The sequence below is a fragment of the Mesoplodon densirostris genome, chromosome 4, assembly GCF_025265405.1.
Source record: "Mesoplodon densirostris isolate mMesDen1 chromosome 4, mMesDen1 primary haplotype, whole genome shotgun sequence".
NCBI classification, from domain to species: Eukaryota; Metazoa; Chordata; class Mammalia; order Artiodactyla; family Ziphiidae; genus Mesoplodon; species Mesoplodon densirostris.
Window position 1 is genome coordinate 141,224,187 of NC_082664.1, and position 27,556 is coordinate 141,251,742.

General features: G+C 41.5%; 2 protein-coding genes across 3 annotated transcripts in view; one reads left to right on the plus strand and one right to left on the minus strand.

The window, feature by feature from the left end:
- Positions 1-4,093, plus strand: part of LEO1 (LEO1 homolog, Paf1/RNA polymerase II complex component) — a 49,831-nt gene extending 45,738 nt beyond the window's left edge. Inside the window, exon 12 of the mRNA XM_060095299.1 lies at positions 3,907-4,093. Within this exon, the coding sequence (XP_059951282.1) occupies positions 3,907-4,011 (105 nt within the window). The 3' untranslated portion in view covers positions 4,012-4,093. The remainder of the gene's footprint in view (positions 1-3,906) is intronic.
- A 15,331-nt stretch (positions 4,094-19,424) lies between these two features.
- The window catches only part of TMOD3 (tropomodulin 3), a 91,851-nt gene continuing 83,719 nt past the window's right edge, over positions 19,425-27,556 (minus strand). Inside the window, exons 9-10 of one of the 2 annotated variants that reach the window (XM_060097336.1) lie at positions 27,291-27,435; positions 19,425-22,449 (exon numbers count right to left, since the gene is read on the minus strand). In XM_060097336.1, the coding sequence (XP_059953319.1) occupies positions 22,415-22,449; positions 27,291-27,435 (180 nt within the window). In that variant the 3' untranslated portion in view covers positions 19,425-22,414. The remainder of the gene's footprint in view (positions 22,450-27,290; positions 27,436-27,556) is intronic. The other variant, XM_060097337.1, reaches the window with a different exon arrangement.

Here is a 27,556-nt window from a genome sequence, read left to right on the forward strand (position 1 = left end):
GAGCTGGGAGGTCTCTTGTGGACCAGTGTCCTGAAGTTAGCTCTCCCACCTCAGTGGCACAGCCCTGATGCCTGGCTGGAGCACCAATAGACTGTCCTCCACACGGCTCAGAATAAAAGGGAGAAAAAATAGAAAGAAAGAGGATAAAATAAAATAAAGTAAGATAAAATAAAGTTTTTAAAATAAAAAATAATTATTAAGAAAAAAATTTTTAAGTTAAAAAAACAAACAAAAAACAACGGACGGACAGATCCCTAGGACAAATGGTGAAAGCAAAGCTATACAGACAAAATCTCACACAGAAGCATACACATACACACTCACAATAAGAGGAAAAGGGGAAAAAATAATCTATCTTGCTCCCAAAGTCCACCTCCTCAGTTTGGGATGATTCATTGTCTATTCAGGTATTCCACAGATGCAGGGTACATCAAGTTGATTGTGGAGATTTAATCTGCTGCTTCTGAGGCTGCTGGGAGGGATTTCCCTTTCTCTTCTTTGTTCCCACAGCTCCTGGGGTTCAGTTTTGGATTTGGCCCCGCCTCTGCGTGTAGGTCGCCTGAGGGCGTCTGTTCTTCGCTCAGACAGGACGGGGTTAAAGGAGCAGCTGATTCGGGGGCTCTGGCTCACTCAGGCCGGGGGAAGGGAGGGGTACGGATGCGGGGCGAGCCTGCGGCGGCAGAGGCCGGCGTAAAGTTGCACCAGCCTGAGGCGCATTGTGCGTTCTCCCGGGGAAGTTGTCCCTGGATCACGGGACCCTGGCAGCGGCGGGCTGCACAGGCTCCCGGGAGGGGAGGTGTGGAGAGTGACCTGTGCTCACACACAGGCTTCTTGGTGGCGGCAGCAGCGGCCTTAGCGTCTCATGCCCGTCTCTGGGGTCCTTGCTGATAGCTGCGGCTCGCGCCCGTCTCTGGAGCTCCTTTAAGCAGCGCTCTTAATCCCCTCTCCTCGCGCACCAGGAAACAGAGGCAAGAAAAAGGCTCTTGTCTCTTCGGCAGCTCCAGACTTTTCCCGGACTCCCTCCCGGCTAGTCGTGGCGCACTAGCCCCCTTCAGGCTGTGTTTACGCCGCCAAGCCCTGTCCTCTCCCAGGGATCCGACCTCCGAAGCCCGGGCCTCAGCTCCCAGCCCCGCCCGCCCCGGCGGGTGAGCAGAGAGGCCTCTCGGGCTGGTGAGTGCTGGTCGGCACCGATCATCTGTGCGGGGAATCTCTCCGCTTTGCCCTCCGCACCCCTGTTGCTGCGCTCTCCTCCGCGGCTCCGAAGCTTCCCCCCTCCGCCATCCGCAGTCTCCGCCCGCGAAGGGGCTTCCTTGTGTGTGGAAACCTTTCCTCCTTCACAGCTCCCTCCCACTGGTGCAGGTCCCGTCCCTATCCTTTTGTCTCTGTTTATTCTTTTTTCTTTTGCCCTACCCAGGTACGTGGGGAGTTTCTTGCCTTTTGTGAGGTCTGAGGTCTTCTGCCGGCGTTCAGTAGGTGTTCTGTAGGAGTTGTTCCACGTGTAGATGTATTTCTGATGTATCTGTGGGGAGGAGGGTGATGTCTGCGTCGTACTCTTCCGCCATCTTCTCCTGTCAGTCTGTGTTCATCTAATATGAGTATTTTTGTCATTTGTTGCATTTACATGGCACAGGGATTTATTCCAGCCACGTTCACTAAGGCAGAATCCCACACCCCTGGTTTCACAAAATGAGGTCTCCTGAAGGTTGCCACTCAACTTTCTAAGTCCTGGGAGTAGCAGGCCTGCATGCCTTTGCTGGGCTTTACTGTGCTTGTCTGTAGCCGCCGAAGAAGTCGGTCCTGGAAGGATTTTCAGAGCAGAATTCCAGAGCATCTTACCCGAGACAGTGGATTAGAACCGGTGCCAATTAGACTTCTTTGGGAGAGCTTTGACCTGGCTCCTGACTTCCCAGCTGCTTGGCCCTGTCTAGGTTCCTTTAGGACAGGCTCTACCACCTTTTAGAGGTACCATGCCCATTATTCTTTTATTCACTCAAATTTAAACCCATTAAAGAACTTTAGAGCTGAAGAGACCATACACACTGAAGTTTACCTGGGGAAGGTTGCCACAAACCAGGCTGGCATGTAAAGAGTTTAAGATAAGATTCATCAGCTGAAAATAAATGAAAAGTGGTGGTAGTAGTGAATGTGCTTCTTGCCTTTGCCAGTGCGGGGTTGGGAGAGAAGTGCCTAGGTTTGCTCAAGGCTGGGAAGTAGAAAGGAGGCTTGTCACAGCCTGGGGGCAGGATCCACCCTCCAGGCTTGCTGTTGGGGTAACTTTATTGCTGCCAGCTGGGAAGTAAGTGCAGGAGGACTTCTGGATCTCTTCCTGTGGATTCATAACTTACCCCTTTGAATTCTCCTATGACTTCAGGTCTGTGGGGATGCATTTGGGACAATAAGGCAGGAAACAAGTGTGAGATAGTATTGATATCTTCTCCTCAGAGGGCCAGGCATCAGAAAAAGTGGCTATGCCAGCTTGTATGCTACATCCAGAAGCATTCTCTGGTCAGGGTAGTAAGATGCTTGGCCTTCCCCAACTTCAACCTTTAAACTTTGTTCACCCTGTTTTATTTTTGGTGAGGAGTCTTGTTAAGGCAATTCTGGAGTATCATATTTAGTATCATTTCATTTTAATCAATTTTTGATATTATTTAATGTTGATCTGTTCAAATTCTATCTGTAAGAAGTATTTTTAGAAAACTTCCCAAATTTTTTGTTTCTATTAGAACGTTATACAACGTGACTTTAAGCAGTGGAAACTTGTGTATGAAAGCCTTTAATTTCTTCAAAAAATTTTTTTCAAATATTAAAAAAAACTTTATTATGTGAGTTTTTAATACATCCAAAACAAGAAATAGTTATTTAAAAAAATTGACAGTCTTGGGCTTCCCTGGTGGTGAGAATCTGCCTGCCAGTGCAGGGGACACAGGTTCGAGCCCTGGTCTGGGAAGATCCCACATGCCACGGAGCAACTAAGCCCGTGCACCACAGCTACTGAACCTGCGCGTCTGGAGCCTGTGCTCCGCAACAAGAGAAGGCCGCGACAGTGAGAGGCCCGCGCACCGCAATGAAGAGTGGCCCCCGCTTGCCGCAACTAGAGAAAGCCCTCGTACAGAAACGAAGACCCAACACAGCAAAAATAAATAAATAAATAACTTTATTTTAAAAAATTAAAAGATAAAAAATTGACAGTCTTTAGGGCATCCTTGGTGGCGCAGTAGTTGAGAGTACGCCTGCCGATGCAGGGGACACGGGTTCGTGCCCCGGTCCGGGAAGATCCCACATGCCACGGAGTGGCAGGGTCCGTGAGCCATGGCTGCTGAGCCTGCGCGTCCGGAGCCTGTGCTCCGCAAGGGGAGAGGCCACAACAGTGAGAGGCCCGCATACCGCAAAAAAAAAGAAAGACAGTCTTTAGAATGCTTTTTAGATAACGAAGAAGTGAAATGCTCAGCAAGTGGAGAAAAAAGTTTAAGTAAATACCTAATTATGGTCAAAATAGTCAGCAGAACAAGCAGTTATATAGGCTGACTTCTTTGGGAGAGCCCTAACTCTTCCCAGGGCAAAGCCCCTTTCCACTTTCCTGCAGCTCTTCTCCATGTACAGCAGCTTCTTCCCCCTGTGAGACTGGGTCACAATTGCTTAGCTCGCTCTCATGGGCCTGAAATTGGGGTTTAGGGTTAGTTTTGTTATTACTTCGTAGTCATTTTGAATGCCTCTAGTACTTGTAGGTTTGGAAACTCGCCATGACCTTAACCACTGGTTTTCTTCAGCTGGTAAATGTTCTTATTAAAAGTTATGTTATTTTGGGGTTTTCAGAGGGTTATTCAGCTCAGAGCTACTTTTGATAAACCTTTCTAGAAATATTCTCTATGAACTTTGAGATTTTTAAAATTTTTATCTGTTTAGGAAGGTGAGCCTTCTGGAAAGAGAAAAGCAGAAGATGATGATAAAACAAATAAAAAGCACAAGAAATACGTGATCAGTGATGAAGAGGAAGAAGATGATGATTGAAGTAGAAAATGTGAAAACTTTATGTATTTTATTGTACAGTTTGTTTTATAAATATGTAAACATGAGTTATTTTGACTGAAATAAATTGATTTGCTTTTGAGTAATTTTAATTGTAATAAAAAAATTTAAAAAGCAGGTCTCTGTTCAAGAAATGGACCCCTCCCAAAGCAGGCTGATTTTGTTAATGCCTTACACTAGTTCTTAGGTTTTAGTGAATTCCTCCCAGGCCCCACAAAGAAGCCTGGCAAGGGCCAGGTGAAGCGAGTGAGGCATTCTTCTGGGGTGCAGAGTTTTAAAAGGGGCGCAAAAAAGCCTCCATAGTTGTATTTGTTTGTTAGGTCTGCTGTAGCCAAGTACCACAAACTGGGTGACTGACTACCACAGAAACACGTTCTCTCACAGTTCTGAAGCCTATAAATCCTAAATAAAGGTGTGGGCAGAGCCGTGCTCCCTCTAAAGGGAAGAATCTTTCCCTGCGTTGTCCTAGCTTCTAGAGGATCCCAGTAATCCTTGGCTCGTAGTAGCGTAACTCCAATCTCGGCCTCTGTCTTCACGTGGCTTGTTTCCCTGTGTGTCTGCTCTGTGTCTCTCTGTGTCTCCAGATCCCACTCTCCTTTCAGGACACCCATCAATGGGTTTAGGGTCAACCCTAATCCAGTGTGACCTCATCTTAACTAATTACATCTGTAAAGATCCTATTGCCAAATAAAGTCACATTCTGAGGTTCTGGGTAGATAGGAACTTTGAAGGGTCCCTATTCAGCCCACTACAGTAATCAAGTTTAATAATACCGTAATACAACATTTAAAAAAATTAAAATTAATGTAAAAATATGATGAACAAAATGTCAAAAATTCAAATAAAGATGATCTAACAGGGCTGGGATTAGGGTAAGGCAAGTGAGAAGAGTGGCACAAGTACAGAACTGGATGGATTGTCTCTTTATTTGAAATTTTGATGTTTTGTTGATGGGAGTTTTTTGCATGGAGTTTGAAATGTATTGCAATATTATTTACCTCGATCACTGAGATTCTGGTACCACTTATATTTTTCACCAAAGTGAGTATCTCACGTGTTGCGTCCTAGTTGTGGCCCTGCTTTCTCACAGCATGGTGGCTGGGTTCCAACGGTGAGCACCCCAAGAGAGCTGTATTATCTTTTTTCAAAATCCACCACATTCTGTTCAGTAGAAGTGAGTCACTGGTGTGAGCTCATATTCAAAGGGAGGGAGATTTGACTCCTCTCGATGGTAGAAATGGCAAAGAATTAGCAGATATATTTGAAATCCATATTTAAGATTTGTATTTGTCTTTTCTGCAGTGCTCTTCTACACAGCCTAATCTTTCCCTTAGGAATGGACTAGGCCTGTTAATACAATCTAGGAGGGGTGGCTTGTGGGAGGCTTACCCTGAAGCCTGGTTATAGAGAAGTGACATTGAAAGAGAATAAGGTCCTAACTCACCACTGTGTCACTCTCCTAAACTCAGAAACCTTTAGTCCCTTGCGATTTCTTGGTTTATCAAGTTGAAAGTCCGATGCCTGGCTCTTGAGAGCCTTCATTTTGACTCTGTCTTTTCCAAGGCAACAGTGTGTTTGTTTTGTCACTAGCAGACACATATGTGACAGTGATTGAGCTCTTGTCTCTTGTCTCCAAACCTGCCCTTCTCTACAGAGCTTGACTATGCAGGGCCAAGGCTCTGCAAGCACATTTCAGCTTTGCCAGCTGCCCCCTGTTATGGGGTGCCAGAGAAGACTGGGAGCCTGGATAACAAAGAAAAGATTGCTCCTTCCTGTTTGTGTATGAAACTTTTCTGGGGGCTTCCTGTTGACCTGCAGTCTTTCTGAGGGGGCGCAGCAGCAGCAGTAGTTTCTTCCCATAGAAGCTCAGTCCGGTTTGCAGTTTTACCAAGACTTGAAGAGGCAGCTTCATTGTACTCCCAAGAGACATCAGTACCAGCTGGACGCTTCTCTTCCTCAGGTATGAGTTTCAGCTCCAAGGGGCCCTGTCTGTAAGTTTGTAAGTTTAATGATAATTCTAACTTTCCCCTTTGTTCCCTCATCTCTAGGGGTGGAAGTTGCTCTCTGAGTTTGCTAATTCTGTGATCCCTTAGGGAGTTCTTTTTGTGCTTTTTGTAACCAAATCAACTTTAAACCTAATTACAATTTTTAAAAAATATTAAGATCTATCTGTGTAGACAACTGGTATGTTTTCTGTTCCCCAACTTGGACCTGACTGGGTAGTCCAGGAAGCAAATCCTCAAAGATGAGATGTGTAGATTGGTTTGGGTCTGAGCTCCTCGCCAATGGGAAACAGGATGCTGGTGGTGCCTTGGCATCATGATAAACCAGATTATCCCCTGTGATTGAGGGCTCAAGCCGCTGCTACACTTGTTAGGCAGTCCTGATGACTAAGGACTGTGGTGTGGGATGGATGCTTCTGAGTGCCCTGGAGCACTTACAGAAAGTTGACAAGCTTAGGTTAGTTTTGGTTTGTTTTTAAACTTTATTGAAGTAGAGTTGATTTACAATGTGTTAATTTCTGCTGTACAGCAAAGTGATTCTGTTATACATATATATTCTTTTTCATATTCTTTTCCATTAGGGTTTGTCACAGGATACTGAATATTGTTCCCTATGCTATACAGGAGGGCCTTGTTGTTTATCTGTTCTCTATATAATAGTTTGCATACACTAATCCCAAACTCCCATTCCTTCTCCCCCCACACCCTCTCCCCCTCGGCAACCACAAGTCTGTCCTCTATGTCTGTGAGTCTGTTTCTGTCTTGTAGATAGGTTCCTTTGTGTTGTATTTTAGAGTCCACATATAAGGGATGTGGTATTTGTCTTTCTCTTTATGACTTCACAGAAGCTTAGGTCATGGTCAGAGAACCAGGGAGCACTTTTGACAGCCCTAAAGGAATCTCATATCTTGTAGTCAGAGGGCTGAGGTAGCTGAAAATCAAACGCATGTAATTGTGTGGTTGCAGAACTACAACATCAACTGAATTCACAGCCTCTTCAAGTCTCTCATGTGAAAGGGTATTGATTGAGAAAGAAACTAGGAATGGGGATTTCTGTTTGGACTCAGATAAAGCTGAAAAACGAATTTTGTAGTCCCTCTGAGCCCGCCTTGCCTGTGAGAGGCAGTCTGCGTTCCTATATCTGAGGAAACAAGTTTTTTTTAAATTGACATATAGTTGATTTACAATATTAGTTTCAGGTGTACAAAATAGTAATTCAAATATTTTTATAAATTTTACTGTGTTTAAAGTTATAAAATGTTGGCTATATTCCCTGTGCTATACAATATATCCTTGTAGCTTATTTATTTTATACACAGTACTTTGTACCTCTTAATCTCCTTTCTCTATTTTGTCCCTTCCCCCTTCCCTCTCCCCACTGGTAACCACTAGTTTGTTCTCTACATCTGTGAGTCTGTTTGTTTTGCTATATTCACTGGTATGTTTTATTTTTCAGATTCCACATATAAGTGATAACATAGAGTATTTGTCTTTCTCTGACTTATTTCACTAAGCATAATACCGTGTAGGTCCATCCATGTTGTTGCAAATGGCAGAATTTCATTCTTTTTTATGGCTGAGTAGTATTTCATTGTACATACATACCACATCTTCTTTATCGTTCATCTGTTGATGGACAGGTTGCTTCCATATCTTGGCTATTGTAGATATTGCTGCTATGAACATTGGCCTGCACATATCTCTTTGAAATAGGGTTTTTGTTTCTTTCAGATATATACCCAGGAGTGAAATTATTGGATCATATGGTAGTTCTATTTTTAGTTTTTGGAGGAACCTCCATACTATTTTCCATAGTGGCTGCACCAATTTACATTCCTTCCAACAGCATACAAAGGTTCCCTTTTCTCCATATTCTCCCCAACATTTGCTATTTGTAGACTTTTTGATGGTAGCTATTCTGACAGGTGTGAGGTGATATCTCACTGTGGTTTTGATTTGCATTTCCCTGAATGATTAGTGATGTTGAGCGTCTTTTCGTGTGCCTGTTGGCCATGTGTATGTCTTCTTTGGAAAACTGTCTATTCATGTCTTCTGCCCATTTTTTAATCAAGTTGTTTGTTTTTTTGATACTGAGTTGTATGAGCTGTTTATATATTTTGGATATTAACCCCTTATCGGTCCTATCATTTGCAAACATTTTCTCCCATTCAGTAGGTTGTGAAACTAGTCTTCTTGCTTGAAAATGCTGTAATAACATCACTTGGGGCAGTCTGCATTCCCCTCAAGAGTCACCCAGCTGAGTGCTGTCTGACCTACTTTTTACCAGCAGACCCATCACTAGGATCTCATCATACTCTGGCAAAGAAAGCACAAACTCTGACTGAAGAAGAAGTAACTTACACACCAAAAGAATTGCAAGATTTTGCTATTAAATATTTGCAAAAGCCTGGGGAATGTGTGTGGACGTGGATTCTAAGAATGTGAGATGAAGGACAAACACTAACTACCTTGGGCCAAATTTACTGATACGTGTGCACTTTTATTGATATATTCTGGATTTGTTGTGTTAGGACATATAGCTGGACATGGCTCTATACTTGATTGGTTCACCAAAAAAACTCAGTGGTGGCCTTCATTTAATGAAGTTGAGATACCAAAGCTTCCCTGGCTTTGTGCAGAGGGAATTCAAAGACAGGGAGATAGGAGTGTCAGAGTAGACATATTTTGTGTGACTTGCATACCATCCCCCACCTTCCCTAACTACATTCCTTGAAAGTGCCAGCTTAAAACAACAAACATTTAATATATCTCACCATTTCTAAGGGTCAGGAGTAGTTTAGCACTGGCTCAGGGTCTCCCACAAGGCTGCAATCAAGATGTTGGCTGAGACTCTATTATTTAAAGGCTTGCCTGGGGCTGAAGGATCTGTTTCCAAGATAGTTCACTCACATGGCTCTTGGCAGGAGACCTCAGTTTGTCACTGCATGAGCCTCTCCACAGCAGTTTGAGTGTGTTCACGTCACAGCAGCTGGCTTCCTCCAGAGCAAGTGACCCAAGGGAGAAAGAGCAAGGCAAAAAAGCCACAATGTCATGCAGAGCCTTGGAAGTGAGGCTGTATTCTATTGATCACATAGACCAACCATGATACCTGTGGGAGAGGACCACACAAGGGCAAGAATACCAGAGGCAGGGATCCCTGGGATCCACCTTGAAAGCTGGCTGTCACAGCAGCTTGGCCTTCCACCAACTAACTTTGCTGTTTTCCTTCCCTGTAGACACTCTTGTGAGGCTTCTGAGGGCCAGGCTCAGGGAGCCAGTCTGATCATGGTTTAGTGGAGGTTTGGTTTATGAATCTTGGGAATATGTTGAAGTGATGGGCTAAGAACTGTGTGAAGAACTTTAGTGAGAGAAATTAATACTGTGCATTTTTCCCCCAACATTGAAGATTATAGTGGGACCATGGATCTGTTTGGAGACATAGATGACATTTCTTCAGAGAGTGACGGGGACAATCAACCACCCATTTCAGGACAGCCTGGTACTGTAAGTACAATTACAAATCTCAACTGGGCCCATTGTTCAAAGTTAAGAAAAAAGTTTCAGAGGCTGATGGGTCATGTAGGGAGGGGACATGGATGATGAATAGCAGCCTGAAACATCTGACGAATGGGTGACTTTCTTAGCTATATTGGGAATTTCTGGATATTAAAGGGAATAGAAGCAGTTGCTCAGAATGAATTTGATGCCAAACTTTAGGGGCTAGACTGTGAGGACGCATAATTTGAAAACCTTTGATTTAAAAGTTTTTCTTATTTAAACCTGTGCCAAGAAGTGTGTACTATTTGACATTCTTCTCTGATTTTAATAGTTACTTAGCATTGAGGGGTTGCATAATTTCACACATCTGTTGCTAAATATCTTATGCAAGCTAGATAGGTCAACATTTTTTCTGGTAATGCAGGCTAACAGGTCTTGTTTTGCATGGTGGTTTTTTTTGGGGGGTGGGGAGAGGATGAAATTTTAAGGAGAGGCCTGGAGGGGTTGCCAACTGCTTTATCTCTGAAGGGGTGTCCAAGTTTCCTTCTGGTCACACCTGCATCTGCCTAGTGCAGAAGGAGAGCTAGAGCACTTCTAATGTCAACTCGGGCTCTCACATTCTGATTCCCTCTTAGGATGGACGTGGAGTGCCTCAGGACCAGCAGGAGGAAGAGCCAATTTCTGAAACCAAAATAGAAGTAGAAATTCCCAGCATCAACTCTGATTTAGGAAATGGATTGTACTTTGTTAAACTACCCAAATTTCTCAGCATAGAACCCAAGTAAGAGGACTGATTAAAGTTTTTTTTTTCCCCCGAAGATATTGAGTAAAAATATGTGGAATGTAAATGTTTTTCTTATTTATAATGAGTTGGCAGGGGCTTCCATGGTGGCACAGTGGTTGAGAGTCCGCCTGCCGATGCAGGGGATATGGGTTCGTGCCCCGATTCGGGAGGATCCCGCATGCCGCGGAGCGGCTGGGCCCGTGAGCCGTGGCCGCTGGGCCTGCGCGTCCGGAGCCTGTGCTCCGCAACGGGAGAGACCACAGCAGTGAGAGGCTTGCATACTGCAAAAAAAAAAAAAAAAAAAAAAAAAATGTAACCCTTGATGTACATCATTAAACTGTGTTAGCCAGATAGGAGGTGATGTGGGAAGGTCAAGAGGACATTCCTGACTCAGTTGACACTGGCCCTGCCTAGTGAACCCCAATGTGTAGAAGCCAGGCAGATGGAAGGGAATGAAGGCTCTGCTTTGGGGCTCGGACCCTCCCCACCAGAACCTCCCCATCCTGCCATCAGGAGCTGTGGGGAGCTCTCTGGGTTGAGGGCCCCAGACTGGAATATGTGGGCACCATGGTAGTTTGGTGGAGCCTGGGCAAGTCAGGTGTCTGTCTCAGGGGTGAAGAGAACCCGCCTCCCTCAGGCATCCACTGGACATGAACGAGGTTCCTCAGGCTGGTCGCTGCACTCTGGGCTCTGCCTGGCAGCACAGGGGACGCTGCATCTCCCAAGGCTGTGCCGGTGCCAGTTCTGATGGGGCGGTTGGTGTGAGGGAGGGAGCCTTTGCCTCTTCACCCTGTGTTGTCTTCACGCCTTCGAACTGAACAAGGTGATGACCATGTGTGGTAACAGGGGTGTAAAATGGAGAGAACTGTACCCTGAGGACATAGGAACTGGTGTTATCCTGGGCGAGGCATTTACGTGTTCTTTAAAGTAGTTTCAAGGGAGCACTAAGTGAGTTCATTTTTTTTTTTAAGTTCAGTAATTTATTTGCTTCTTTACAGAAAGAAGAACGTTTGAGGGCTTCTACTCACCAGGAGACCATCCATCTGCAGGAAAAGCAGAACCAGCGGGGCCGAGTGCCCCCTACCAGGGCCCCAGCAGTGGTGAGGAGGGTGAAGCCAGCAAGAACCATGGCGAGGTGAGTTGGGAGAGGAGGTCACGCTTCACGATCTCAGGGCCGTGGGAGCGATTGTGCTCTGGTGGGCTCTTACTGTCTTGCTGTTATTCACTTAGGACAACCGTATAAAGGCCTTTTATTTTGTTTTCCCTTGGACCACTTTGCCACACGAAAGCTTAGCTGGGAAAATAAGGCACCCCTATAATAAAGAAAATCAATTAAATAATTTTTGTCCTTATGGAGGAAAATGTGTAACAGGCAGTTCTCCTGCTTGTATAGGGACCCAGCGTTTAAACTTTGTAGTTTAAAAAAATGTGGGCTTCCCTGGTGGTGCAGTGGTTAAGAATCTGCCTGCCAATGCAGAGGACACAAGTTTGAGCCCTGGTCCGGGAATATACCACATGCTGCGGAGCAACTAAGCTCATGTGCCACAACTACTGAGCCTGTGCTCTAGAGCCAGTGAACCACAACTGCTGAGACCATGTGCCACAACTACTGAGCCCGCATGCCACAACTACTAAAGCCTGTGTGCCTAGAGCCCATGCTCCACAACAAGAGAAACCACCGCAATGAGAAGCCTGTGCACCACAACGAAGAGTAACCCCTGCTCGCCACAACTAGAGAAAGCCCGCGTGCAGCCACGAAGACCCAATGCAGCCAAAAATAAAAAATAAAGAAAATAAATTTTTTTTAAAATGTGTGCATGAAGCCCATTGGGTATCTAAAAATGATCAGACAATCTCTCCGAGGGAAAAAACCTCTCCAATCTAAGTCATTTAAGCATGTTTGAAAGCTGTACATACTTCTTCATGAAAACTTTAAAAAATTGTTGGCTCCTCAAGGGGAATATATAGTGGGAAGTAGCAATATTCAAGAGTAGAAAAATTCAGGAATAAGTGGGTCTTCATCTTTAAGGTCAATCCTATATCTAAAGTCCCTTTGCTTTCAGAGGAAAGGGCCAGAATCTATTCTTCAGAGAGTGATGAGGGACAAGGTGAAGACAAGGCTCAAAGATCATTGAGAGCAAAGAAGCTCACCAGTGATGGGGTAAAACCAAATTTATTCAGTCTGAAGGGGTTTGCCCTGTAGCCACAAGTCAACTCCTGGAATGAAGAGGAGCTCACAGCCCTGGAGCACAGACAGATGTCTACACACCTCCCTGTAACTCAGTGAGATGAATGCAGTAATAAGCCTAGACGTGGCCCAGAGGAGGGCCTGACACCTGTGTGCGGTGGGAGGCTGCCCGGAGCAGGTGCCGTCTTGCTGGCTGCTGAAGGAAGAGCGTTAGGGTGGACATGCCAGAGGACGGAGAGGCCTGTGAGAAAAGACATGGCTGAGACACCAGGGCTCGACCAGAGAATTAGAAGTAGCTGAGTGCAGTAGAGCAAGGGGCCTCTCACCTTCATCACGGGTATGATAATAGCGGAGGGTTAGTTCGTTTCCATATTGTTAAAATTATTTTCCTTTAAGTATTTCCTTTTCCACTTATAAGAGCACAAGTGCAAAGAAAATGTAAGTCTTAATTACACAAGCAAATCACTATGTTGTTGCCATTGTGCCCTATTCATTCATCCAGTGTTTTCTGAACACTTAACATGCTCCGCTATGGGTTTGGAGTTACAGATCAGAGGAAACATCTCAGTAATAGAAATAGGCCTTACTGTGTAATGGAAGCACTAATTTTTCGTGTGAAAAAAATATATTTAAAACTTGGAAAGCATACTGAAAAAGCACATAAAACACAAGCAGTCCTTTTAAAAAAATTGACAGGCTTTAAAATACTGAATTTCAGGTAGAGAAAGTGAAGTACTGAGGAAGCAGAGGTATGTATTTCAAGTAATAATGAGCAGAATCCCCGTCAGGATAGAGTGAGGTGTCCCTGAGCCCTGACTGCTGCCCAGGGAAGCCCGGGCTCCCTGACTTGTAGAGACAGTGTTTGTGGACAACGTCGCCGCTGGTGGGTAGGGTTCTAACATGAAGGGCTAGCTCCCCCATCAGCTCAGAACTACTTAAGACAAAATTTCCAGAAACGTTCAGTATTAAATTTTACACCTTCTCTCTCATATCTGTTCAGGAGGTGAACGCTCCAGAAAGAGGAAAGCAGGCGGCGAAGAAGAAGAGGATGACTGAAGCATGAAACGCCTGCTTGCTGTAAATATGGTTTTCAACTGTTTGTTTTAAAACAATGATGAAATGACTTGTTTTGATTGAAGGGAGGAATTGAGTTGCTTTTGCATAATCCTAGTTGTGGTTAAAAAATGTTCAGAAGCAAGACTGTGACTTTAGAAAATACATTCTTCCCAAATGAGAAGTTTATTTTGGTAACTGTTTGCTCTGGGTCTTGGGTTTCCTTGTCCGAGCAGGTACAGCACGGGAGCGCTCACTGGAGACTCGGTGCTTTGCCAAGTGCTGCATGGGTCTTACCAGTTCTAATCCTCAGAACAACTCAAAGGGCAGCTGCTGTTATTCTCATTTTATAGACATGGAAGCTGAGTTAGAACTTAAGACCTCTGTCCAAAGCTTTTTCTTAAGTTAAAAACAAAAATATTTTTGAGACAAGGGTCAGGAACTTATTTGCACAGCAGTCACACTGCTGAGCAGATACATTAGTGACCTTATGGAGAAAGACACCCAAAATACCTGAGAGAAATGGTCACCAAAAGGTTTAGAGAAAAAGGAGCAGTGGGAAAGAAAACACTAGATTTGCCTTCTAGCTTTGTGGCTGGTGCAGTAGCTGGAACATAATAGGTGCATAAAAAGTATTTATTGAATGAACAAACCAATGATATTATCTTGGGCAAGTTATTCAACTTCTCTGAAGTCAGTTTGCTCAACTTGATGGGGTTTGGACTTGACCATGTAAATTCTTCATGATTTAATGTTTATATTCCTCTACCTCTGAGAGTTGAATACTAATTAGATACGTTTTTTTAGAAGTCTTTTGTTAAATAGAAATGGTCAAAGAAAAGGAAATGGCCCATCATCTTACCACGCAGAAAACCTGGATGTACATTATATTTCCCTCCCTTTTATATTTTTAAAGTATAATTTCATAGTTGTGCAGTAAACACAGACATAATTAGCACCCGCTCCAGAAAGGCCATTTAGAGACTCATCCAGAATGCTGAGAAGTACTAGCACAGCTCAATCATGAAGTCGGCTATTCTTTTTTTTTTTAATTTTATTGAAGTAAAGTTGATATACAATGTTGTGTTAATTTCTTCTGTACAGCAAAGTGACTCACTTATACATATGTATATATAGACTTTTTCACATTCTTTTCCATTATGGTTTGTCACAGGATATTGAATATAATTCCCTGTGCTATACAGTAGGATCTTGTTTTTTATCCATCCTATATATAATAGTTTGCCTCTGCTAATCCCAAACTCCCATTCCTTCCCTTTCCTATCCCTCCAAACCCCTTGGCAACTTCAAGTCTGTTGAGCTGCAAATGGCATTATTTCATTCTTCCTGATGGCTGAGTAATATTCCATTGTATATCTTCTTTATCCATTCATTCATTTAAGTTTTTCCATGTCTTGGCTATTGTGAATAGTGCTTCTATGAACATAGGGGTGCATGTATCTTTTCGAATTAGTTTCATCTGGGTATATGCCCAGGAGTGAAATTGCTGGATCATACATCAACTCTATTTTTAGTTTTTTGAGGAAACTCCATACTGTTTTCCATAGTGGCTGCACCAATTTACATTCCCACCAACAGTGTAGGAGGGTTCCCTTTTCTCCACACCCTTTTCAGCATTTGCTGTTTGTAGACTTTTTAATGATGGCCATTCTGACTGGTGTGACTTGGTATCTCACTGTAGTTCTGATTTGCATTTCTCTAATAATTAGTGATGTTCAGCATCTTTTCACGTGCCTATTGGCCATCTGTATGTCTTCTTTGGAGAAATGTCTATTTAGGTCTTCTGCCCACTTTTCGATTGGGTTATGTTTTTTTTGTTGTTGTTGAGTTGTATGAGCTGTTTGTATATTTTGGAAATTAAGCCCTTGTTGGTCACATCATTTGCAAACATTTTCTCCCAGCCCGTAGGCTTTTTTGTTTTGTTTATGGTTTCCTTTTCTGTGCAAAAGCTTTAAGTTTGATTAGGTCCCATTTGTCTATTTTTGTTTTTAATTTCTGTTGCCCTCGGAGACTGAGAAAGAAAACACTGGTATGATTTTTGTCAGAGAATGTTTTGCCTGTGATCTCTTCTAGGAGTTTTATGGTGTCATATCTTATGTTTAAGTCTTTAAGCCATTTTGAGTTTATTTTTGTGCATGGTGTGAGGGTGTGTTTTAACTTCACTGATTTACATGCAGCTGTCCAACTTTCCCAGAACCACTTGTTGAAGAGACCATCTTTTTCCCATTTTATATTCTTGCCAATTTTGTCAAAGACTAATTGACCATAGGTGTGTAGGTTTTTTCCTGGGCTCTCTATTCTGTTCCACTGATATGTATGTCTGTTTTTGTGCCAGTACCACACTGTTTTGATTACTGTAGCTTTGTAGTATTGTCTGAAGCTTGGGAGGGTTATGCCTCCTGCTTCGTTCTTTTCCCTCAGGACTGCTTTGGCAATTATGGGTCTTTTATGGTTTCATATAAATTTCAGGATTATTTGTTCTAGTTCTGTGAAAAATGTCATGGGTAATTTGATAGGGATCACACTAAATCTGTAGATTAGGTCAGCTGTTCTTTATAGGGGCTGGCCTTGAGGCTCTGCTACTTCAGCAACAGGGCAGTTGGGCCGAGCCTAGAGGCCCTCAACCCTTGTAGACATGGTGGAAAGCTTAATATTTGAAGGCCAAAAGATGTTTGGGGATTTTGGACCCTCCCATTGTTTGGTGCTTGGAGCAGGGTGCCACTGGGCTGAGCATGAGGACACTGTCTCCCACAGCCACAGCTCCTGGCACCACATCCACTCAGACTCACAGGAGCTGGAGTTAACTGACAACCCAAGCACCCGAGCCTCCAACAGGCATCAAGACTTCCCGAATGTGAACATAAGCCCAACAGCCATCCTCGGAAGGCCAGCCAACACTAAAGATTCAAGGGGAATTTTGTTATTCCTTAAGTTTCAAAATTCAATTATTTGATGTTTATCCCTAAAAGTTTCCTCAAACCCATTACACGTTGCGCTGATTTTCTCTTTTGGTTGGTGGATATAGGTGACTGATGAGAGATGTCTTTGTTTTACTGCAAAAATAATCTCTAGTTTAATAGCTGGATTGGCTCCCATCAGGCCCAGAACACACCGGTCCCTGTTTCTTCATATTTGTCAACTCAATTTTTTTTTTAACTCAATTCGATTTTTTTTTTTTTTTTTTTTTTTTTTGTGGTACGTGGGCCTCTCACTGTTGTGGTCTCTCCCGTTGCGGAGCACAGGCTCCAGACGCGCAGGCTCAGCGGCCACGGCTCACGAGCCCAGCCGCTCTGCGGCATGTGGGATCTTCCCAGACCAGGGCACGAACCCGTGTCCCCTGCATTGGCAGGCAGACTCTCAACCACCAGGGAAGCCTTTTTTTTTTTTTTTTTTTTTTTTTTCCAATTTGATTTTATGGACAGACCAGATGGAGTACTGATGGTATGAGATTGAACCGTATGAACGTACTATTTTTATGGGTATAAATGGTCACGTATTGACAGTTTTATATGGTTTAACTTAATAGGGTAGGAAAGAATAACTCAGGGAAATTAATAAACTTGTTCTTAAGAGGTGTGTAAGGAATGAACTTTAGAACATAGGCACTAAATGGATTTTCCAGAAAGTCCAAGTCTACAGTATATTTGATAAACTTTAGTGAAGTTATTTATTCCAATATGAAGTGGTAAATTCTAAATGCCTATAGTCCATATTTTTCAAAAGAACCTTCACTCTATTATGAGCCAATAATATTAATATTTTGTAATATTTAAGTATCAGTATTATAAAATTCAGTTTTTATATTTATAAAAATTGAAAAAGTATAGCATTTTGGTATTTTAGAGTTAAAAAATGTATTTAAATGTCCAATTTCATGTGACAGAGAATGATGCACTGTTATAAAGGTACTTCTCAAGCTTTTAAAGATAACTAAAACCAAATATAATTCATCCAAAAGACTGAAAAAAAATGTGGGCATTTATTCAAAATTACAAAGGTTTTTATGCTATATGTGTGTGTAAATGCACATGTATGCATGCAATTTTTTTCACAATTTTTTTTTTTTTTACAATTCTTAAGCAGACAGATCTAAAAGGTTTAAACAACTGAATCAAAGACCTTTTCTTTTGTGAGTTAAGGTGAAATTGAAACTCCTAAAAATTGCTATACACAGCCACCAAGAAGCACCCAGAGGGCTTCCCTGGTGGCGCAGTGGTTGAGAGTCCGCCTGCCGATGAAGGGGACACAGGTTCGTGCCCTGGTCCGGGAGGATCCCACATGCCGCGGAGCGGCTAGGCCCGTGAGCCATGGCTGCTGAGCCTGTGCATCTGGAGCCTGTGCTCCGCAAGGGGAGAGGCCACAACAGTGAGAGGCCCGTGTACTGCAAAAAAAACCCAACCGAACAAAGAAAAAGCAGCACCCAGAATTTGTTCTTAAACCTTACTCTCTGAGTGGACTACAATATCTGACAGAAAAATTTTAGGCCTATTAATGGCTTTGCAGCACTTAAAACATACTGATAGTCTGTAGAAAAGGGAGTTAAGCCTCACATATGTAGACCCCAAGGGAGTTAAAAGTGTACGAACTTGAACAACAATGCTAACAAGACATGGCTCGTGGTGTTTCACAGTGTTACAATCTATTCTTATCTAGCTACTAGGGCAGATGTCCTAAGTAAAAGTCTTTATATGTCAATGAAGCCTGTCTAAAATTCTTGGTAATGGTTTACAAGATTGGCTCCTCTGAATGATCAGACTGCAGGTTAGAGTTCAGCATTAACAAACTGTTATAAATGTTTTATAGTTAAAAATTTTCCAATTTTTTCAGTTTTTATAGGGAAAGACTTATGGAACTAAATTATAATGCAGAAAAATCAGTATGACATAAGAAAGAATGACCACATTAAAATGACATAAGAATATAAAAATCTTTGCTTATTGTAAATACAATTTTCTCAATTTAAAAATTTATGAAGAGTTCCTTTGACTGAGAAGTAGCTAGAAACATTAACTGTCGTATGGTGAGAAACAGCTAGAAACATTAATGTTCAGTGGGAGCTGATGGAAAAGATGGTTCTATAGATGTTTAGACTGAAGAACTCACACCCCTTGATAGGAGGTGCTCTGACACATCCAGTTTGCTTGGTTCTTGTGGGTGCCATGTCTTTAGTTAATATTGTTCGAAAATAGAGTGGTCTTGAGGGCATTATGCTAAATGAAGTAAGTCAGAGAGAAAGACAAATAAATACTGTATCATCTCACGTATCAGAATCTAAAAAAACGAAATTCATAGATACAGCAAGCAGAGTGGTGGTTGCCAGAGGTGGGGCATGGGGAGTGGGTGAAATGTGTGAGGGTGGTCAAATGGTATAAACTTCCAGTTATATAAGAAAATGTCCTACGACTAATGTACAGCATAGTTATGACAGTTAATAATACCGTATTACATATTTGAAAGTTGCTAAGAGAATAGATCTTAAAAGTTCTCATCACAAGGAAAAACATTTTTTAAAACTACGTGAGGTGACAGATGTTAACTAAACTTATCGTGGTAATCATTTTGCAGTATGTGCATATATCATGTTGTACACCTTAAACTAATACAATGTTATATGTCAATTATCTCAATAAAACTAGAAAAAAGTTTTTTAAGTGAAGTGGCATTTGAAATAAAGGAGAAAAACTGGACAGTACTGAACTTACAGAGAACGGAAATTGCTATGGATTCTAGAAAAACAATGATCCTTGCATCTGCTGGGAGGTAACAGTGATTCCTGATTTTATAAGGAAAAAGTGAGGCAGTCCTGGGACCACAGAGCGAAAATTTAAAGATTTTATGAAACCTCATGAATTATTTAATCTTATTTTAATGGTAGCAAGGGTTAAATATAATGTACAATAGAACATGACTAACATTTTATCAAAACATTTTTTCTTTTATAATTTTCAGTATACCATGGACTCCCCTTTTTAAATGAAAAAAGATCAGATGCTGTCAACGGAAAAACAATATACAAAGCTCTATACATGTAACTTTTCCAGAGGACACCTACTGTACAAAGCAAGTATGTGGATTATTTCATTCAAATAACAAGAATCTGCAATTTAACAATCAAGACATAATTCTCCTTAAGATCTCTAACAGTCTGCTAATTTTTTAAACACAAAATGTTTATTTGGTCTTTTAAACGACAGGCACCACACCATTAGAAAATGTATTTCACCTATGAATTAGACTTCTACTAGGCTTTAGCTCCAAGTATACAGCACCAAAATCCATTTTAATAATATCAATATTATTAATATTGATTTTTTAATACATACAATTTCATGCAGACAAACTGGAAGAATTAGAACTTCCAATATGAATATAAAATTTTATAAAATGGGAAATTAAAAGCTTTTTAAAAAACAGCAATTTAAAAATGCAAAGAATAGTCTTTGCTTAGATAACCAGACAAGTTTACATTGGTTACACTACAAAAACTTAAAGTCTTAGAAAATCTTTGGTCTAAAAATCAAGAGTATTTCACAACTCCAATCTGTTATAAAAAATTTTAGAGAAATATAGAAATACTGAAAGTTACTAAAAGGGTAAGAGGTGCCAGATTTTTAAAGATCAAAGTAAACATCAGTTTTCTCCCTTGTAATTACAATTCTTGAAAGATTTTCTGCATTTAATCAGATGAATGTTCACCCTTATTTATTAAGAAATCTCTTCTTCAATTATATAATGAACTATTGTAGCTCAGAACTGGAATGGTACAAGGAAAACCCTCAACTTCTTCATACTTTGATAAATAATAAGTGGAAAAGATATTACCCCAAGTATAACACACAATTTTAGGTGGGGCCCACCTACCTATATTTTAAAAAAAGCTTTGGGGAGGAAAGGGTAACATACTTAGCAATTTACTGACTGACTTACAGGGCAGGGCAAGCAAGCAAGCCTTGCTACAAGTGTACTGGTAGCTCTGTACAGCTGCTCCATGCTGACTCCCCACCCTGCTGGAACTGTGCAGTCTCTAAAACCAAGTGCATTTCCAAAGTCATTTATGAAAGGAGAGAGGGAGAGAGCGAGCGAGAGTGAGCTTGACTTGCTAACTTGGAAAAACCTCCAGCACCCTATAACTGAAAGGGAATAGCAGTATAGTACAAAGTCAATCTTTGGCCCCTCTCAAACAATGGATACTGATTCCAAAAAAACACACACTCAGTCCTCATGAGGAAAGCTTTTGCCTGTTAAGAAGGCTTATTACTGTAGCATGCAAGGAGCTGCCTAGCTCATTAGATAAACTGTCCAACCCAAGACAAAGGAGCAGACATTTTATAATTCAATTTCAAGAAGTTTAAAAAAATTAACAATAGACCTCTCCCTTATTCTGGAAGGAGATTCCTCCTTTAGAAAAATCTCCCTGTAAGTGATACACCCAGGCCTGAATTGTGAAGGCCAGGACTGCTCAGACTCCTTTGCCCCTGTCGTCTGCAGCTGTAACGCCTCTGCTATCTCCTGCTCCGGGGCTGCGCTGAAATAGGACATGAATGCAGGCCCAAATTGTCTATCATACTATTGGATCTGGAGTAGTCTTCCCACCACAGGACCACCGTTTAACTGTTCACCTTAATACTCTGAATGATAGGAAGACAGCTTGTATTATGAGAAATTACTTTTATACAATGTAGACCAAAAAGTACAAGATGAAAGGAAACAGATAATAAGAGTTAGATTTATCAAGAACAGCCATTTTCCCTATTGGTTGAGAAAATCTGTAGTGAGTGGTGATTATATACCATTCAGACAATTCTGTGTTGCATATAGGAACGTCTCACTATCCTGTGCAGCTCTTAATTTATACCCAGGCCAGTTTCTAATTTACCATCAATTTAAAGGACTGTTTTGCATGCTCCTCAGACTTAATCTCCACCATTTATTAACTTTGACTTCATGTGTTTAACAACAGCTTTCTTTTTTCTTTTACCCTAAATAACTGAGAGTTGGCTGTATGCCTTTTACAGGGAAGGAAAAAATAGCTTTCCTACTCAGATGCTTTTTTTTTTTACTATGAGCTTTCACAAAAATTTAATAATGCCCACATTATTACAATGAAAAACGGTAGTGAATTTAGACCTAACTATATTTTTAAACAAAGTGTGCAACCTGGCCAAGCTGATGACTTTGTTGAAAAAAAACTGTAGGTGTTGCTGAGACACCTTGGACAGGTGCAGTGCCGTGGAATGCACAGGAGACTGCTTCCTCTCTCCTAGAGATCTGCTTTGACTCCAAAACAGATGAACAGGTTTTGAGTCATCTGTTTTAAAATGCTGGCATTTCGCTTTCTTGATAGAAGCAAAAACCATACTCTTGCCAAGTTCATGTGTTCTGAAACTTGGAAAAGTCTCCTTGCCATGGAATAAGGAAAGCTTTGAAGTTCCTTATATCTAAGAGGTGCAACAATTCTGACATCAGCAATGTCCCTTTTTGACTTAAAAAAAGATTGGTCCTTAGAATGTTCATATTATTCTACATAAATGACTTCCTAAACTTTTTTATAATTGTATTTTTTTAACCCAAGACTCATCATAAACCATTTAATTAAGCTAAATTAAAATTGATTTAGCAGAAAGTAGAAATAATGCTTTAGAATACAAAATATCACCTACTAGTGATTTACAATTTGAAACTGGTAACAACTTAAACTAGATAAAAGATACATGTAGTTAAAAAAAAAAAAAGATTTCCAGTCTTTTCCCTTCTCCCGAGGAAAATTTTACATCTGATATCACAACACGGGCCCTTGGCAAACTTTCGAAGTCTTCCAAAGATTATATGCTGGCAGACTTACTGGTGGTCTCCTTCAACTCGTCTCTTGCGAACTATGAGAAAAATAAAGAATGTTAGAAGTCCCTGTTAGTTTGTACAATGTTAATTTGCTTGTGACAAGTTTCTGTGTGATCCAGTTAGAGTTGTACAAAAATGAATTGTCCATTTGCAGTTCAGATGGCCATTAAAACAAAAAATTCACATCTTTCACCATGGTTACTTACCTGTTAAGAACTGAGGGGCTAAGCTCAGCTGTGCTTACACAGCAGTAACATTAGAAATCTACAACAGAATGGTCAGCAGTCACCTTCAAGTCACTGTGCCTGTCTCATTTGTGTATTAAAATTTATACCTCCATTAAAAAATGATTAATAACTTACTGTATTAAATTTTGAAATGACATTCAGGCAGCTGGGATTAGAAAGTATTAAACGTAACTATTTGCATGCTCTTCTGATTAATTCCTCAGTTTGTGCATAGAACATACCAAAAATAGTATTATCAGTTTCAAAGGTAAGTGACTTGCTGCTACTGCTCTCCAAATTTTCCTTCTCTTATCTCCTACAAAATGAGCCAGTTCAGGGCTCTGAGAAAACAACAAATGCAAAGTAATGAAGATCTTAGACCCTGGTAATGTGGTGATGTCACATCTCGCTACCATAAACTTGGGCAGCCACAGTGGTTGGTCAACTAGTCCAGTTAATGGAGTAAACAAAGGTGCACATCTGAGGACCCCCAGCCTCTTCCCGGGCTGGTGACCCTGAGCCACTTGGCTGTGCTCACTAGCAGCAGGGCAAAGTCTTCAGCGTCAGGGTCTTGCTACCTTCACTCTCACCTGTCAGCTACCAGAGAATATTTGCTGAGAGCCACCAGATCAGGGCTCCTCAGCATTGTGGCAACTCCTATTTAGAGAGGAAAACGAACACAGGTTCTGGAGTCAGCAAGAGTGGGAATCTGTTGCTTTTTGTGGTTTGCTCTTTGGCAAGTAAGGTAACCTCTCTGAGCCCCACCTCATCCTCTGTAACAGGGGATAATGATACCTGTACCTCACGGCTGTGCGAGTAAAGTCTGCTTAGTGTAGTGTTAATATAGAAAACATTCAGTGAAGGGTACTCAGCCTCATCACCACAGTGGGGTCATGGGATGGTCCTGAGGTCAGCCATCTTTTCGGGATGAGGAAAGTCAATTTAGCTTTTATAAAGCTAGAGGATTTGCATGTATACGTAATTGGTTTTGATACTCTAACCAGTAAGTTCCTCTGTTTAAGTTACATTGCTGGTCTATTAATTTCTATACTCCCTTCTATGGAAGCAAGTAGGAAGACACCTGCCTTTGTTCAGCCTGAATTGGCTGTTTTAACAGAGGAATGAAAATCTAACAGGTGCACTGGCCTCCTGGCCAGGCTACGAATTCTGCTCTCATGCTGTTCTGACTGCTGGCTTCTGTTCACTGGCCTTCAAGAGATGAGACTGGACAGTTAAGTGATGCACATAAAAGCTTGTCCAGAAAATAAAAACCAGGAGGACTGAAGTATCAGGTCCCCATGAACATTTTTATACTTATTTAACTAGGTGCACCCCAACTCTAATTTCAGTCCATGTTAATTAACAAGTTTCATGTATTTACTGAAATATTAGGGGAAGAAATCAAATGGAGAATTGAGTCCTCAAATACAAACTTAATTCATGTATATGGATCTCTGAAGAAGATAGATATATCTGAAAGGCAAAGCACATAATTCTTTAGGGTAGGACATTTCCAAGAAAATTTTGAATTGCAGTAGTGTTTGGATGTTATTGGCAGACCATTTCAGATGTTAAAAAGCATGTTATTAAAAAAATGCACATTATAAACAAGATCAACAAGGACAGATGGAACAAACAAAGTATAGAAAATTAATTATGTAGTTAGCTAGTGTAAAGATAGTAACGTGAGACAAAGTTCAATCGAATATTTCACGTACACCATATAACCTCTTTGCTGTTATAGCCGTGATACTCCTTTAGCTGAAGAGATGGCGAGTAGGTAGGATTATTTCAATGAAAAGTTGAGACTAAGAAAACAATGAGAGAGGGAAAGACAGTATCAAAATCAGAACACTAAAGCTCTGATGTAGCCCCATTTGCATGGTGAAGAAAAACTATATGTCCCAGAGATGCTGTACAAATTTCAAGTCTTGTGCTCCAATATCTCTGTCCAGTTACCACATACTAGAAAGCAAGTAAGAAGACGGTCTTTAGGCCTGCCACCTTGATCCAGAGGCAGAGATCAAAGTGCAGGGCTAAAAAACAAATCCAGCTGAGGGTGGATGGAGGGCCGGCTGCTGTTGCTGTGACGCAGCACAGCAGAGGGAGGTGGGCAAAGAGCACTTCCGATCCCTCTTCCTCACTTTGTGCCCACTTGTTACCTCAGCAATTCTTCAGTTCATCCTGTGGATGAAAGACTAATAAATTCGGCCCTATTAACAATTCTTTGGCAATTTCTTTCCAAAATCCACTCCACTAATATAAGTTCTCGATACTTCATGATTAGTCAGTTGCCAATAAATCCTAACTAATCTCATTTCTTCTCTATCTCCAGAAGAGTAATAAGAATAGTGTTTTTGAAGTATCATTTTAATCATGCACTCAGTGGCTTATAAACTCTCAAATGCCTCCACATAAAATCCAAAGGAATCTAAGTTCCTTACCACGTAATTTTAGTGCCTTCTATCAGCATTCCCTCTTAATCTGCTGAAATAATTTTTTTTTATTCTGTTAGCTTCAAATAGCAAGTGCTTGTTCAAAGTTTATTCTGGATCCTGCATCCTGTTATGAGAGTCAGTTCTCAAAATCTGCAGGCTGTCTTCAGCATATAAATAACTTGCTTACTCCCAAATTTGAGCTTTTATTAATGCAATTCCTCACTCCAGGAATGTCCTTATTCTCATTTCATGCCTAAGACCCATATGTCTGAGGATCTGGTTTGGATCAGAATGAACAGCATGGGGAGGGCAGGCAGCTTGTCTAGAGAGCTGCCAGCACAGAGCTGTGTGCCGTTTCTCACCTCTGCTTCGTGTCAGACCGCACCTTCTCCAACACGGCCTCCTCATCCTCTATCACACATGCCTGTGCACAGCTCCTCGACTGCTCAGTGTTGACCTAAAGCAGCCTAGGGAACTGTTTTCATCTACTCCCCTCATCTTCCATCTGCCAAAATCTTCCTTGCTCTAACAGTAGGCCCTCTTTTCTTAGAAAGATCTGGGCAAAGCACCTGCCATAACAGGCTCGCAGAAGGGCACAACTGCTGAGGCCTTGAAAGGCTGGCGTCCCTTTCACGTGCAGGCATGTGCACGTGCAGACTCTCACTCTGCTGCTCCTGCAGCACAGCTGCTGGCACCGCCTCCTCAGGGAGGGGCACAGCTGACAGACATGGCTAGGGCTACAAAGATGTCAGTGGGGTCCTGGGACAGCTAAGGTGGTGTCTGAGGAAAGGAAGGACGGAGGCACTTCTGGCTTAAGTTTATAGCTGCTGAGTTACCAGAAAATGTCAGCTTTAAGCAGGATTCAAATTCTACCACTTTCTTTTTTTACTTAATACATATTAAGTACCTACTATTGTCACACATGGTTTTAAAGAAAGTTGTGAATTCAACAGATGCACATGGCCCCTGACCTCCAAAAGGTTAAAGTCTTTGAAAATAGACTATTACAATGAAGTATAACCTAGTAAGTAAAAAACGAACTCTTTAGGGCCAATAATGTATACGTTCTTAAGGTTCTCTATTTATGAAGTTCAGTTAGACTTGAGAAACACTGCTCTAAAAAGCAAAATTAAATTCCTGAAGGAAAAAAAATAGAAGCCAACGAATGAAGCAACACTAAAATACTAGCATGACCTTGCAAACTACATCTAAAATCAACAATACACCAAAACACACCAAATTTCTCTTTTAAAAAGCAAGAGGCTAAAATCTTCCATGGGAAACTACAGGCATCAAAGGACAGAAACGGTTTGAACTAATACTCTTTACAGTGATCTAGATTAAAGGAATGAGGCTGTAGTTCTGCTCCAGAAATCTTTAAAAAACTGCAAACTCAAATATGGCCAAAGCCTAAAAGAACTGCATCACGGTGAAATGTGACTCGCTTTAAGAAGTATTATTTTAATTCTTGTCTAAATGCATTTTTTAAAGTATTTCAATGACAAACACCAAACTTAAAACTCAGGTTAAAACTATTTTAGGGACTTCCCTGGTGGCGCAGTGCTTGGGACTCCACGCTCCCAATGCAGGGGGCCCGGGTTCAATCACTGGTCTGGGAAGTGGATCCCACATGCATGCTGCAGCTAGGAGTTCGCATGCCACAACCAAGGAACCAGCGAGCTGCAGCTGGGGAGCCCACAAGCCACAACTGGGAGCTGGGAGGCCGGCGAGCTGCAGCTAAGGAGCCCTCCTGCTGCACCTGAGACCCGAAGCAACCAAATGGATAATAAATAAATTTTTTTAAAAACCTATAATTATTTTATATTTTACCATACAAAACTGAATTTCTATCTAGGCCTTTGATCAAAAGGGCAGAACTTTCCTGTAACATTGAAATCTTTGTTTTACTAGCTCCAAGAGGTGACCTGTAATTGAGAACAAAATATTTTTTAGGGAAGCATTTTTTATGTTTGTTGTAGAAAACTATTTCACTAAAAGCTGTGAAATAGGTTGTCACCCACTAACCTATAATCACTACAACCTCAGTTAAACTGAACTATAATTCAGTGAGTATTATAAAGGACTGTGTGGATTTTAGAAACAAAGGCCAAATAATCTTCCTGTGTAAAAATGTATTTTAAAAAAAGTCCCTCCAATACATTAGCTTAATGATACAATTCAGAAATTCATTTTACACCGAATATGTCTTACCTAAGTCATTATTTTTTGTTATAGCATTAGCTGCCCTGGTTCGGGGTCCCTGCTGCGTAAACTGATACCCAAATTTAAGGATATTGGTATTTTCCTCAAGCATCTTGGCCATTTCCAATTCTACAGCCGTCCCCAGCTGCTGCCTCTGGAATAATTGAAAATAAAGAATAGTGTTAATGAGCTAGATCAAAATACTTTGCAGGTACATGCTGATTCCTTAAAAATTTTCCCAAGTCTTACACCATACATAAGAGAAACAAAAATGT